Here is a 16,246-nt window from a genome sequence, read left to right as displayed (position 1 = left end):
ACAGATGGTTAAAACTCTGCATTCACTTTCCTACTTAGCCAAAAGTATTCAAGACAAAATGTGGGCGAAGTAAAGCAAAGCGAGAGAAGTAAGCGTCAAATAAATAATGTGATTCATCTCATAACTCTCAGTGATATGTGAATAAAAAAAAACTCATGAGCTCAAGCTAAGGGAAGGTAGGTGTTGAATGTTGTTGTGTTATCTTTTTATCCTCTAGGTTAATGCTGGATGGATGATGCTAATTTGTTTGTAATCATTTAGTCTCTTCATCAGATCTCAGTGACACTTCATAATTATGTTAATCCGGTTTTAAACTCATGTTGTTTACGAGACTTTAGGTAAAAATCACCAAATAATCTGCTCTTTCAAGGGCCATGGGTGCTGGTGAGGAAAATGTCATCTCCTGCAACCCGGCGTCACGTTAATTTCACTCCCACGCAATTTAACTCTCAAATTTTCAAATGATTACAACATCGCATTAGTGCCATATAGTTCACCAGCCAGTGTTGTGGAGAAACAAATTAACAATGCAGGCAGGATATATTAATATACAATATTACGTAAGTGAGGGGAAAAGCTTTATTTACAATTTACATGTGACACAGCAGTGGAGAAACAGTCTCTCAAACAGATTTTCAAACAGTACAATTGAATCTTGATGTGGACACATGTTAATACCAGGTGTAAACGCATGTTTCGAAGAGCTATACGTTTACCATCTGATCATAGAAAATGAATTCTATCTAACGTCAGATAAGTTATATCTGAAGTTGCTTGTTCCCTGACCTTTGACCTCACTCCATTCATCTTTTAGTACTTTATCCTCCACATGAGGGTCTCCCTGTAGAGTTTTAGTTCCACTGTGTTGAAATATGTCTCTGCTGTTTTATTCCACAACATGGAAACAAACCTCACACACACTGCATACTGCAAACTTGAATAGTTTCTTCTGGTTGACATTGAATGTCAGTGACAACCCACACTATTCCCTCATTAAAAGGCAGAGCATGCTTCTCTGTCATAGTGTAGAAAATCTCCTTCAAATACTGCACGTTATCTTTTGACTAGTATTACTTTTACTAGTATATGACTATTGCATTGTCATCTATTGATAATTGCAGAATCGCATTTTATATTGTGAGTTGCCCTGATATTCCCACCCCTCACAACTACCTTTTATACATTAGTGGCCAGAATATATGAACGTCCTCCCAGAGCCAGAAGCCGTTATATTAAGTCATTTTTAACACTAACAATGATTTAATAGCAACCACACCTAAACAGCGGTTGCCATCTGTTTTACAACGAAACGCAATAAAAAAATACTGAATTCTATTATGTGTCATTCATAGATATCCATACCACACGTCATGAAACATGAGCTTTACGTAACTAAACCCGTGGACTACACAGTCCATTAAGGCGTCGAGGCATAAAAATAATCACACTGCCAGCTGCGGAGGAGAGAAATCCTGAGTAAGAATAAGTCAGACTGTGATTAACTCAAATGGAAATCTATGTTTCACAGAGCTCCCTGGATGAAACCACAGCCCGCAGTGAAGTCACAGTGCATTGAGACACTATAATGGCCTCATAGGCATGTCTCGCCTCACTGTAAAATATTATGAACTGAAAAAAAAAGAAAAGAATGGATGAGTTATCTGATTCGAGTAAGGTGAGGTTTGGTGCATCACAACACATCACGTCTCCTTTATACTGAAAAGGATGAATAGTGAATAAGCCATTGTTTAGGGCTCGGGTAGGCAAACATATTTTTAGCAGTATTGATCAATATTGCCATAGTAACCTTCGATCATAATGTAAATGAAGTGATGCGAGAGAGAACGAGAGGTCGGCAGCTTCTCTACAGTGTGGCCTGTGAATAGAGATTTTTACCACTGAGATAAGACATTCTTATTGGCTGTTTTACTGTTAAATGTCGCCATTAGAACATTGGCATTGGCAATAACTGCAAAACAAAAGAGACAAAGTTGTACAATAACTTCATTTTTTTTCTCATTTAAATTGAAAAAAAACGTTGAAGGACAATGTCATGTTGTTGTGCAGTGTGTGTTCAAATCACCTTCAGTTTCCCGTGTTATTTATCACGTTTGCCTTTTGTTTTAAATGGAGAGAGAAGACCCCGGATCCCATGGTGTAGCTCAACAGTGGGGAAACCAACATGTTTGTTTTTGTTTTGCTTTTCCAACGAGAATCAAAGGCCCTTTTTTTTTTTTTTTTACTTTCCCGTTCTGTATTCATGTAAACATGAATGTCTCCTTAGGTAATGGATTAACAAGGACACTGAGGCTGATAGGGTAGATATACCACTCACCGAAGAGGCCGCCTGTTGGATTCCTGCCAAGAAATGTGTCATCCTTCAGCTTTGACTCCTGACTGAGCATCCATGTGTTTGCAGCCATTTGTCCTTGCGAATCCGTGGGTAACCTCAACATCTCTACACTGGGCCTTGTTCTCAGGCACACGATGGGTATCACTCTAATTTAAAAGGGAAGTTGCGCTAAGTTCACACAAAATGACTTTCAAAAGTCGTAGGACCGAAATCCAGTTTGCATGTCAATACAGTGTCTGCTGCCTTCATGTGTTTACATGACACGGCAAGCTGGCAATTCATGTTTCCTTATGTCACACACACGCCGCATGCTCTATCCCCAGATGGAGCCCCAACCAATTAGTCAATGTGTCGTTCGGGAACGAGCCGGCTCTAAGAACCGATTCTTTGTAGCGAACGAGAAGAGCTGACTCCCGGTCCGGGGAGAGCCGAGTCTTCTGCTGCTCCTGCTCATCTCTGCTGAGAATCCATGCAGGCGGGGGCAGGACTTTATTAGGATGGACGCACCATGTGGCCAGTGACATGTGAGGACATACTAGGATCATACCATTATGGAAGAGATGGAAGAGGGGCAGACTCTCCGTAGACAGCCAGTGTAGTGGTTCAAAATCCGACTGGGGGTCTGTGGGAGGCATCAGTGAGCCTCTTTAATCATAATCTTTGAAGAGTTCACACACATATACGTAGCAATTGGAGATTGACAATCACATGCCAGTTGGGAGGTGGGGGGAGCGGGGGTGTTTGTCTGCGAGAAACAAAACTTGTTGGCAACTGGGAAATCAGGCTGAAGTCTGTAAAGTGCCTTGGTGTTTTTCTAAATGTATGAAGCTTTACATGTTACTTGATAACACTATCGCACAAAGCATCCGTTTGATTCATTGGTTTAAATACGCCATCGCTCATACGTGTTGATGAAGTGCACACATACATGCACACTCTCACCTTTTTCCCCCTCCTTTTTTGTTTTTTCCCCCCCCCCACACTATAGCTGCATAAAAGCCCTAAGGATGCCAATAACCTTCCTGCAGCTGCTGAAGTGGAAGAGAGTGATACTGTGACAGCCTAAGTGGAGCTGAGAGTCTTCCCACTCCTAAGTGTTGAGCTTACATTTGCCACCACTTCAAACTGTTGGGATTTAAATGTTTAAATCTCTCGCACAAAGCTTTTGTATCACGGTAATTCTGCCCACAGAGGGTTAAACAAACCCAGACATAAACAGCAGTTGGCTGCTGGAAAGTTAACAATGTGCAAAGTTTTAAGTTCTTCTAACCACTGACCAAAACATTTCACTTTTAAATTAGGTTACAAGGAAATTAAAGTGAGTGTCTTCACTTTGTTTTATTAGTCAAACAACTACTACTTTTTCTTGTTTATTTATTTATTTTTATTATTTTTTTTTTCTGCACAGCTATTGTGTGCTCTGTTCTCTGCGGAGTCCGAGAAGATCTGCCTGAAACTAAAATATCACAAAGGTGTTGCTCCATGGAAACAGTGAGAGATCAGTGACCCCCAGGTCTGCTATCAGAGCTGGGTTTTGTGACTGGTGAAACCAAGCTGTTGTAATTTCAGTGGAGCACAGCGGGCGACGTTCCAGCTCATTGTTTCAGTCACTTTCAAATGTCAAAATACAAGTGTGTGTGTGTGTGTGTGTTTGGATTAACAAAAGAAACCCGATGACTGACCCGGATGCTGCATTCCCACAATGTCATTTGACTGAGCTCATGGAGAACGTATCAGTATTTCAAGCAATAATGTTAACTTGATTGCTCAAATGTGCTCAAAATGTGCTCAGTGACATGGCTCTCTCAGTCTCAAGGGTCTGGCAGTAAACCTTGGGGACATTTTTTTTAATATCCCCCTACCAATTTTCCATTTTCCTCCCAAAGGTGGTCCCATCTGCTCATGAGTGTTGGAGAGTAGTGCTCCATCCACAATGCTCTGTTTGATTTTGTTTAAAAACTCCTCTGGATACAGCTGTCATGCACACCACCCGGAGTTTTAGAGGAGTTGGAGGAGCTGCCGGCTCTGTTTTTGTTTAAAAACTCCAGGGCTGCGTTTTTAGTATTATTGGGCAAAAACAGAGACCTTAGGAATCGTGCCAACTGGTTCTCGTCAGCCGCGACGTCATCGCTGTTGATGATTGTGTGGAGCTTTAGTCTTGTGACCCTTTTTTGTTTTTGGAAGAAAACAAAGTGTAGAACATGAAAAAAAAGCCAGAGGATTTTTGACTTTGTATTGAGTAACAGCTCCGCTTCGTTATCAGTCCAAACTAGGAGGAGTGATGTGTCCGTCTGTCTGTCTTCTGACTTTACAGTTCACTTGGCATGCTTTTAACAACACTTAACAATTTGTTTGGGCATTTCTGCGTGCCAGAGAAGTTTCTGAGAACCTAACATGTGTGGACAGGAAAGCAAAAACTGGTGATGTTAGTCAAACTATAACCAAAAGACATTTTGGTTTCCTTTTGGATGTTAAGTACAACTTTTCATTCTTTTCTTTTAAGACTGGAGTTGTTGGGTGTTAGTGCCTACTTTATTCTATGTGTATAGATGACCTTGTGATTGACATCCTATCTGTGTCCTGGGTTCCTTTCAATTTCATAGTGATCCTGAACGCATCCTGAATAACAGAGGTTTTATTAAAGGACCGTTGTGTGCCTTAGATTCGAGCTCGGTGTCCCTAATCAGCTGCGAGGCTGAATGCATGTTCTGAAAGAACTATTGAGTTTGAATACGTTCCATGAAGCATGAACGCATTTACATTCTTCTCCCCTCTAAGTAAAAAAAAGACCTCCAGCTCACTCCGTGAAAGGCCCACTCTCAACATTATTATTCCTTTACAGGTGTGCACAGGGGGACGTCGTCACACACACAGCGTGGCTTAACCGCTCAAGTATACTCTACGCCGGAGAAGACAAATGGTCGGTGGACCCCCGGGTGAGCCTGGTGACCCTTAATCAAGACGAGTTTACCATCAAGATTGAGAGCGTGGATATGATGGACGAGGGGCAGTATGTGTGCGCCGTCCAGACTAGCAGTCGACCAAGAACCACCTCGGTGCACGTCCTCGTTCAAGGTAACACACACATTTATATGTATTGCCACTGCTGCTGAGATGTGCAGTGATAGTGCTGGGAAAGCTGCTGTTGCTTTTCTTTCCTGCTGCTTCTGTGTCTTGGATTTCCTGTCGTCTTAATATTTGAAAAAAGAAAAAATACCTGATGATTTTGAGGCCCCTGTGCAGACTAATATCCGTCCTGAGAGATGCGATCACAAGTGAGCCCACATGGACGTTATATCTCTTTGTTTGAGGACAGTTAACCATTTTAACCAGTTTGAATGACATTGTCAATGTTTTTTTTGTGTAAAAATATAGGGCTGAGTGAATCAAAGCATTACTGTTAAAATAAGACAAGATTTTAACTCTAACTCTAATCAGGTGTTCCTCAGTGTTAATATTGGGGAGGTGTCCACAAATAGTGAGTCAGCAGACATCAGCTGAAGTGGCGCTCTTGAATGCGATGAATGCAATTTCAGTTATTGGATCTGAAGGCACGTTCAGGACACATTATGGTGTGTTCCCAATTAAACTTGGAGCCGAGCACTTGCGATGAGGGCTCCCGGGGTGGATGTTAAAACCAGCTCCGAATGGGGACTGAGACGTCTCCGTAATCCTCTAATGAACGTGCCCGGTCCTTTCACCTAAATATGCCACACAGTGTATGCACTACGGTCTTATATTTACACTATATAGGAGTCATATGGTTGTGTTATTCCTGAGCACCAGCACACGAGGGCATAAGTGAACAAACCATAGAGTGAAGACACTTCCTTTGAATCTCATTTCTTCCTTCATTGCTCCACTGGAGCAGTTACAGGCTAAATGCCTTGCTCAAGGTAAGGGAGGGGAGTTTGCTCTGCTCTCGATGTATGGAGCTGTAATAGTGTCCTCATAGAGACGCAGAGGGGAAGCGAGCAGACGCACATGTCTGCAGGCTGAAGAGTGAGACGGCCTGGTGTCGACACGCAATTCAAATCTAAGCTTTAACCAGCAGCTCAACCTTCTTCTTCATTAGAGAAGGGTGACTTACATTATGTTAATGCTAAGGACAGGCTAATGGTGTTTAAATTTTTATTTTTTTTTCTTGTACTTACAGGGCAATAAGTAATCAGCATTCAGTTTTCGCTTCCCCATATTTAACCTTTTGTGCTTTGCAAGAGGAGCGAGACCCACCAGTGCCAACACTGGAGTATATTCATGTCTGAAATTAGCTAAGAGATAACCAATTCAATAAATCATAATAAAAGACTAAATTATTTCAAAAAGTAATAATAATATATCCTTATTATTATCTTTTTTTATTCAACCATGTTGGCAGTATATTATTTATAGCATGTTCGAAAGGGAATCGAACCCCCCGAGATGACTTTCCTGATTGTACATGTTTATGGTAAACATTTCCATTTTAACAGCGAACTTTAACCCTTAACGTTGTGAATAAAACGGGTGATGTCATTACGCTATGCTTCTACAGGAGCATAAAACATGGTTTTACAATCTTGTACTTTTTGGTGAGGCGACCTTCTGGTCTATAGTTTATGTGTTAAACTCTCTACGGCTTTTTGGACACACAGTATAGTGTCCATGCGTTGCTGTTTTTGGACAAACTGTGATCCATGTGGACAGTCGATGCTTTATCTCTTATGAATACGTGATGCTCGTTCAATCACTGTAAGTCAAATCGCATTTAGTTTACCGCCCCCCCCCAGTGAGATGTCAGAGGTCAGGGTCGACTACAGAGATGACCAGAGTTTTAGTTCTGGCACATCACTGCGGATGTCCAGCGATTCGGGGATTTGAACTCTCATTATCCAGCCGAAGGAAGAGTGACCTCTACCAAACCCCTCCTAGGACGTTTTTTTGACACTCAGCAGCCGTCTTGATCATGCCTTAAGGGCAGCTGTTTCAGAGCAAGACCAGGCTGCTTTCTAAATGAACGGATGGAGAGCCATAGCTTCCACCCTTTAACGGTCCACGGGACGTAAAAATCTACATCTCATTTTTAAAATGCCTTTTTCTTAATCACAGGGTGTTGTCTCATGCACACAACAGTCACCAGCCTGCTTTAGGGCTCAGTCCAGTGATGCAACGCTCTCAACTCTATTGCTTGGCCGTCGCTCCTCCCACCACAACACTCGAACAAAGACGTTGATGCAATCTTGTCCGTGAACTTGACACACTCCTCTTTAATGCGTTCGCAAGTCTAATTATCGGTTGCAAATTGGTAGAAACTGCGGTTAACCTCCCAATAATGAGTTGTACTCATGCCATCGGTGACTTTACAGACTCTTTTCTATTCCAAGTGACGCGTGTGGTTCAATATCTCTGCCTCTATTCAATGTATACACAACTGTGGCTGTCTGTGATTTAAAATATAAATATTATACATCGTATATGTCCCATACTGTATTTCAGCTTCTTGAAATGAATCAACTGTGCGTATCAAAGGCTTGCAGTGGGTGGCAATAGCGTTACAGTACTGTATGTCGTACTTAGAAGGGTTTTGTGCATGAAGTGTGGTTTCGCTTTGTCTCCCCACATGCACACAAGCAAGCTGGTTTTGTGGGAGTGTATATTGGGGCTGTGAGATTACTCACGGAACTATTGTTGGGAAAGGTTCTTTCAAAGTCTTTTATGATATAAAGTTTTGTTGCAGCAACAGTAAACAAACGGCTGGCTGTCTACCTACACATTGAGCAAAACGGGGAAGATGCATGACCAGCTGGCATCTTGTTGTGTAAATCTATAGCATTCATGCCTCTTGACCAACTCCTGAGGAAACTTCAGCTACTGGATCTCGAAATGTTAAGTGTGTACTCAGGACCAAACACCCCGTGCCGAGTAACAGGGCTCAGGACTGTCCTTGTGTCCCAGAGACAAAACACAGTTAGATAAAGGATGCTAAAAAGAACATACATTCTACACCTATTCCAAAAAATCACTTGGCAAATGGCTAAATGAGACAAACTAAAGACAAAAGCGTTGTCTTTATTGAGAGTCTCTTAGCACGGAGAGTCTCAGGTAACTTGATGGGGACATTTGTAAAGGCAACTGGGGTTTAGAATTAGATTCCAACACATTTCTTTAATCTCTCATGTTATAGCATGGTCATTTTTTGACTTAACCCTCTTATGACCATCAATATAATTAGGATGTCTGGATTTATATTGATTTTATGGCTGTAGTATTGTCCAAAAATGTTCAATGAGTGAGCGATTCTGCTCCGTTTTCACTTTCGATGTCATTATTTATAGTTATTGAACGGTTTAGGTTTAGGTTTTGGAGAATCCTGTCTGTGATTGGACGGTGGTCTTAGCATATCATTAAGGATGTTATCACTTTCTCACAACTTTGTGTCCCAAGCGCTTCTGCATCAAAACAGTAAATGCATGTCTGTTTAAGCTGCTAGAGAACATGCTGGCACAAGATGGCGTCCTCTGTGAAGCCAGAAGTAAATATGGAAGTCTTATTCCAAATTGTATTATTTGGGCGTATTATTTGATCAACTCATTAGTGAATTAACACATAATGTAGTGACTATCTATCCATTCATTGATTATTAATCAATAACTAAATTCATCGCATTATTTAAATTCTCTGATCTTTTAGCTTCTTAAATGTGAATATTTAAAAAAAAGAATAATTCAAACTGATTCATTTTGGTTTGTGAACAAAATAAGATACATTTGAGAAACATAATTTCAAGGTTTTGGAAACACTGATCAATGTTTTCTGGCATTTGAAATGAAAGAAAGTTGAATAAATGAACTGACTGATATGAAAATAATCGTTAGTCGTTAGTCCTGCACATTGGCCAACATACATCGGCCATGAAACTCTTGAACGTACCTGTAGACCTTGTTGAGTGCGAATTCATGTGCTGCCATGATGCATTAATTAACAAGGAATCGTAATAACTAAAGGTTAGAGTCGAGCTGTCTTCTGGTGCTCTGTCTTTCATCGGGTGAATTACCGACTCGACTACAGAAAGGAAAAACCATGAATAACACAGACTAATGAGGGGTTTGAAGAGCAGCATCCACCAGACTATTTATTTGAATCTGCCTGTAAAGCGAGTTATCTCCGTCTGAAGATCAGACAGACTGTGCAGGTAACACACAGTTTTCATATGAAAATCCTGAGTTTTTGTGGTTCCATAGCAGTGACTGTGCTCAATAAGCATTGTTAAAAACAAACAAAAAAAAAAAACTATTCACATGTAGACATTTGTTCTTTGTTGAAGCAAAATTTATCTCTACATTTTTATGAGAAAAAGGGAAAGAAATTGCATTAATATTTGAATGAATTAAAGTACCCTTTGATGGATAGTGTAAAATTCTAGTACCTGCCTGGCGGATAATAACAATTTTACAATAGCCGGCTAGTTGACTCGGGGCAGTGCAGCACTCTCTGAGCGCTGATGAAGGGTTACACCTCTATTAAAAGAAAATTTGACTTGCTTTATATGAAATTGAGGCCACACGAAACCAATCTAATGGCTTAACACGCACATCCTCAGTTCCTCACAAACAGTTCCGTGTGCACAGGCTTCTGAAACATCTGGGAAAGGTAAAGGAGAAGGCTTTACCCTATGTAGTTGGCGATGTCTTAGCATGAATAGTAAAGTTACTTACTGATAGTTATTATTATTTTATATTTTATATTTTATATTTTATATTTTATATTTTATATTTTATATTTAATATTTTTATATTTTTTTTATTATATATTTATATTTTATTAAGCCCTGTTTCCTCATCAGAAGAAGTCAGCAGTGACGTCACGTTGTTTGCTGTGACCGTGGAGGACACAGACGAGCTAAACTGTGGCCCTGAGCAGACGCTCGCAGCACACCAACGCGACATGTGGATGTGTCTGTTTCTGCACTGTAGATGGCAAAGTAACAAACAAATCTGCTGACTCGAGCTGTAGTGAAGAGCTAAGCAGCGGAGTCGGTGGAGGCATTGCATGCGAGCATCTGTTGTCACATTTGTCGGAAGCAAGATGAAAAAAAATGTTATTCCGAGCCACAGAAAGATGCACAGGAATTGACAGTTTAAGTCAGGGGTGTCAAACTCACTGTAAGTCAGGGGCCACGTCTTAAGTGGGCCGGACAAGTAAAATAATAGCATAATGTTTACCCTTTGTTTTACAATTAATGAATATTTTCACAAAACATGTGTTATGCTTAACTATAGAGGTACAAAACATTTAGTCACAAATATCTGTTACTAAACATGATACATGTCAAGATCTAGACATTATTTTACTCTATGTAGTATTCCTGCAACCCCAAATTAGGAATTACTGTATGTTTAACTACATCATTGTAGTTGATTATCTTCAGTGTAGTGTTAACGCTCCTGCACTGGTTCTGGACAGTGGTCGGGGAAGTGCAGGGGAGATGTTATTACCTCCAGGTTAACATTTGACACTTACTTCTACAGATAGGGGATGAACAGGCGGACACTCAAGAGATCTGGAAGAGTGTGAGCGTTTATTCCTCTCAACAGGCTTGCAACACAACTACATATTTACACCACTTCATAGTGACTAATGCTAACTCTGCCCATACGCCACAGCATTCTTACAACAGTAGTTTACACAAATTCATCTTGCGGGCCGGATTGGACCTTCTGGTGGGCCGGTCATGCCCCGCGGGCCACACGTTTGGCAACCCCTGTTTTTTGTCAACTGCAACTAATTTGGCATCCATTATTGTTGACAAAATTGGGCAATCATGTTCACCCCTACCTCAACCTTGTGACAGCTAATGGTTATCTATTGCCCTCATTCCTTCAAAACAGGACCACAGGTGATTAAAACACTGTGCCGTTGATATACAGTACACATATATACACATGTACAGTGTTTAACAAATTTATCAGTAACTCCTGTCATTATTTATTTGGCAAATTCACCTTTTTATACCCAAATTCAACCACTAAAACTTCGGTTCAGGAATGCAAGTAAATAACTAGAATTAAATATCTTAATCAAGAAATAATAATGTGCTTTACTATTTTCTGTGTTTTTTTTTTGTAAAACAGTACATTTGAAAATTCATGGATAACAATAATAATTATATTTTTTCGCATTAAAAATATCATTTTGATTAAAGAGCTTCTACGTACGGATGTAACATTAAAAAAGACTTTGATAATTACCAGTGCTTAATTTAGGGGTGGTTAAGCACATTTGTTAGATCATTTTTATTCATAAATACTTGTGAAATGTAATTTAGAATGCCGTTTAGCTGTGTAGAAAATGGAAGTGAAAAGGTGGAAGCATCACACTTCCCGTGCAAACAAGAGTTATGATTCCCTGTTGCTTGTATTGTAATTAGTATTAATATCCTCACATTCTCACAGTCTTACAGTTCATATTAAATACATCTGAAACGTTGTTTTCCATGTCATGAACAGTCATGTTCTCCGTTGGCCCCTTTTGCACCGCAAATAAATCTAACCAATGCTGGCAATTTCGCTGCATGCCTTTGTCAGTCAGAAAGGGTAAACAGGGATTAAGCTGACATCCAGTAAATTATTCATAGAGATTTTGTCTAACAAACAAGTCTGATGAAACTAAAAACAAATTAAAGCAGTGGTGCCACTCATATTCATATGCCTCTTCAGTAGTTGATCACCCTGCGATGTTAAAATAGAGATGCATTCTCATTACTTTGAAACAGAAATGACAAAAGACAGTGTGGGACAGCTCTGTCAATGATAGATATATATTTATATTTAAAAAAAAGAAAAGCTGACATGCATCAAGGGAAAAAAAATAAATCATTGCTGTTACATGTAGCTGTCACTTAAATACGCAGAATTCTTTTTTTTTTTTTTTTTACGTCTGAGGCGTCTTCTGATATGGTTTGTGTGTATATGCGCACACAAAAACACACAAGACGCCACTCATTTATACAGTTCATATTTGTTCTTTGCTTCCTTCAGTCATTTATTCACTGTCTGCTGCTTTATCCTCCACTTGAGGGAACGTGGGGAGATGGAGCCAATCCCAGCTGACACAGCAAAAGGCAGGGTACACACTGGACTCAGTGGTTCTCCTCCCGGTATTTGAAAAAAGGGTCAACTTTTGGACTATCAGCTGTGACCATACCCCGTTTTTTGGACTGTGGGAAGAAACCGGAGAACACACAGGGAGAACATACAAACTCGACCCTCAGTGGCACCTTCTTGTTGTTAGGCAGCCATTACTCCACCATGTAGTCCCTCCTTTCCTTCTCCAAAATATAATTTGCAGAGCAGGCCCTGGTAATTATGAAAGAAGTGAACCTAATAGAGTTCATGGCAATGTATTGATCCACAAATAAGTTATTCAAGCGTTGAAGCATGTCTCTTACACTGGTCAAGGATGTCTTGCCAATGACTCTGACCACAAATGTACAGAATGTGAATGTTGCATTACAGGAAGCTTGAAATCTGAACTTGTCTTAGTCATTTCCTTAGGTTTTTTTTTTTTGAGGTGTGACATAAATAACTAAAATCTCATGATGCAAATGAGGTCATGAATGTATTTTTTTATTCGGCATTAAAACATTTACCAGGGTCTTGACCAGTCTCTGATTGACTGAACTGTCAGTTTAGAAATGTGCATTTGATGAAAACATCACTGAAACATTGTTCATTTGCAAAGTTAAAATACAGTCAGGGAATTTATTTATGAAGCCACATCTTGGTGGTATTTCTGTCCTGATTTGTTAAATTAGTTTTTTTACAGATATTATCACTGACGAAGCAAACTGTTACAAATGTTATTTTCTACCTTTTTCCCTAAAACAATTCAATCAGAACTTGGGTTCACGACCAACATTACGCCAACGTTAAAATACAGTGGTGAAAATAGACCAAGCCAAGTCAGGAAGTAGGACATTCGGGAAATCTGAATACATTCTTTCAGTCTGTTGCAGTAATCACAAAAATTAAGTATGGCGAATATGAAAAATAGCAGGGGAAGACAAAAATACAGCTTAACTGCAAAGGTCTACTTCCCCCCTAAAGATCTGACGAGGGGTAATCCATGTTTACATTACATGTACGGATTTCTGCAACTCCCTGTATTTTGGTATTGACCATGCAGTTGTTGATGCATCGTGTGCAGCTTGTGCATGTCCGTGAAGTCAAACACTATATACACATATTTGCAGGCACTGTGTGTGTGTGTTTACCTGTGTGCAGTCTAATCTGTTGCTCTGAATCAGCCGTGTGGCACCTGCGGTTAACGGTTGCTATAGGGATGGCACCACATGAGATACAAAGCAGGTCCATTAAAAACACAGCGACTATATATAAAAATAAAAGGTGTAGAGAGGAATTGATGCTGCTTGGAAGGCAAAGTGTGGTCACACAAAATATTGATTTGATTTAGATTTTTCCTTCTGTTGGCTCACCCTGGATTTAGTAAATTGATGAAAAACAAACTTGGTATTATTTTGTGAAAGCATTCATGCTTAACAGCTTTTCTTCACACCTTTGCACAGTCCTGTATCTTCACACAATTCTTATTAGTCCCTTGGACAGGTGTGTTATTAACTCAGTCTCACCATAACCTTTTAGTCCGTAGTTGTTATTTTAGTCAGACCTGAAGACGGCATCTCTGAGGAGATTCTTTTTCTCCCTCCATTTAATGAAACGTGTCCTTTGATCTTCCCTTAAGAGAATTAATTTCCGTGACTCTTCTGCATGATCCATAAAGGTAGAAAAGGCGTAACGACTGACAGGTTTACACTCCTGATTGTAACCATTTGTCTTCACCGCAGCGGTATTCTCAAAGGAGTTGCTCAAACCTGCCCCGAAGAGAGTACTCCTGTGTTTTAGATCTATCATTTTCTTGTTCGGAAGCAATTTCCTCTGAACTCAGGTGTAATGTTTAAACTATAAGCACTGGAGGAGATTGTTTGACACATCATTTGCATTAATATATTACCTTTAATTCGTATTAGTTTTTCTTGAAAGGTGATTTTTATATACTATATATATGCTGAATGCTTTTCCCTGTGTCAGTTCAGGCTGACATAGGAAAGAATGAATTTGGAAATAAAACTTAATTTTTCAGAGGTATACTTTATAGTCCTTGGTTAGTGTTTTTAGCAGATGTATATTTTAACTGCTTATACACATAGATACTTGACCCAGAGAAGCTTTGTCACATAGTTAATTTCAGTTTGCCCAGACATCAGCTCTGCAAAGCAAGAAGTGTAAACTTTTTTTCAACATCGTTGCTCCCATAACTCACAGCCACAGCTTATAAGTTCATGTTTGAGCCATTTAAGTTTCAGTTATGACATGTTATCACAGTTGAATATGATATAATAAACTGGTAGCAGTTACAGCAGTACATTTAGAGTTGTGGTTGTGGCCAGCTGATGTCATTTTGGTTTCCTCTAACCTCTTGAGAGAAATATTCTAAATCAGGGGTCTCAAACTCAAATGAACTGGAGGCCACTGAGTGTCTTGCAGGGGGGGAATCCATCCACCCATCCATCTTCTACAGCTTTATCCTCCACATAAGGGTCACGGGGGGGTGCTGTGGCAATCTCAGCTGACATAGGGAGCCAGTCAAGTGAAAAAAAAAATATTTTGCACAAAAGATATAGGCAATTTATAATGTTATGGAACGATAAATAGTTCACAATATAAATTGTAAGTATTTATAATGCGAAATGAATCTATTAATAAAACAAACATACAGAAAAATAACTCATGTGACCTCTGTCCGTATATGCTTGCATCTTGAGTTTATATCTTTCCCCCCTCTAGTTTTTTTTTTTTTTTGTCTTTTTAATGCAATTGTTCGCTTTCTTCATATTAACAGGAAAAAGATCAGCCTCAGCATATTGTTGAAGTTCTAGGTTACCTTTATATAGGTAGGCGGGGTTATTTATATAGTACCGTCCAGATTCAAAGTGCTTTACTGAAGCACATGAAGCAAGAAGGGAGAAGAGAATGAATAGATAAAGATTAATAAGCGGTTACATTATGTAATTTATTGTGACACAACAGCAAACTATACTGTTTTTAGGTCTAATGTAAATGAGCTGACAGCTTCATGTATCAAAAGATATTTTTTTTTTAGTGTGTGTTCCCTCTTTCCTGGTGGGAGTGAGGACTCCGCTGCTGTTGTGCATGTTTTGCAATAATCTGGCTAAAACAAATGCAAACTTTTCTTTATCGACCTTTGCATTGCTCACACATACAAAAAACATTTTTCAGATCGTTCTAAGATGATTTAGTGGCTTAAATTGTAGAGTTTAGTCATACATTTCAGGTGAATGTTTACAAGCCGTGCTTGGCCTCTTAAAGCTGAAATTACACATCGATTAGATGAAAAATGAGATGAAACAATATTTCTCCTCCGATCTGATGTGAGAACAAATTTTGTTCCGTCGGCCTTATGTACCAGCAGCAGGTTTTTGTCCCTAAAGGCATATTATGTGACCTTAGATCAAATCTGGGCTTTGTAAAAAAATGGAGGAGAGGTCAACTTTCTTTCAGACATAAGGGAAATAAAGATGAGATTAGATTAGATTAGATAGAAAACGTATTCATGCCTTTGGGAAGTCCCCGCCGGGTTGCAGTAGTGCAGCAGTGGAAACAGATACGTTAAACGCCTGGAAATAACTTTAACAATATAAGACACAGGATATCGACACAGAGAGGTAGAAAGAGACAAGTGCAATATTAACTTCAAAAATAGAGCAATAGAAATGGATGAGCAAGTAATTGGGCCAGTGTTCAGTCTGTACTGCGTGGACTTCTGTCCTAACCCTCTGCTCCCCCCTACGATTGTACACTTTAATGTCACAGGGGA

General features: G+C 39.6%; 1 protein-coding gene across 5 annotated transcripts in view; it reads left to right on the top strand.

The window, feature by feature from the left end:
* Nucleotides 1–16,246, top strand: part of ntm (neurotrimin) — a 388,934-nt gene that overhangs the window by 345,189 nt on the left and 27,499 nt on the right. For all 5 annotated transcript variants that reach the window (XM_058627119.1, XM_058627122.1, XM_058627121.1 and 2 more), the window contains one exon: nucleotides 5,196–5,428. In XM_058627119.1, coding sequence (XP_058483102.1) covers nucleotides 5,196–5,428 — 233 coding nt within the window. The remainder of the gene's footprint in view (nucleotides 1–5,195; nucleotides 5,429–16,246) is intronic.

The sequence above is a fragment of the Solea solea genome, chromosome 4, assembly GCF_958295425.1.
Source record: "Solea solea chromosome 4, fSolSol10.1, whole genome shotgun sequence".
Taxonomy (NCBI): Eukaryota; Metazoa; Chordata; class Actinopteri; order Pleuronectiformes; family Soleidae; genus Solea; species Solea solea.
The sequence above is the reverse complement of the archived record's forward strand: the minus strand, read 5'-3'. Positions and strand labels throughout refer to the sequence as shown.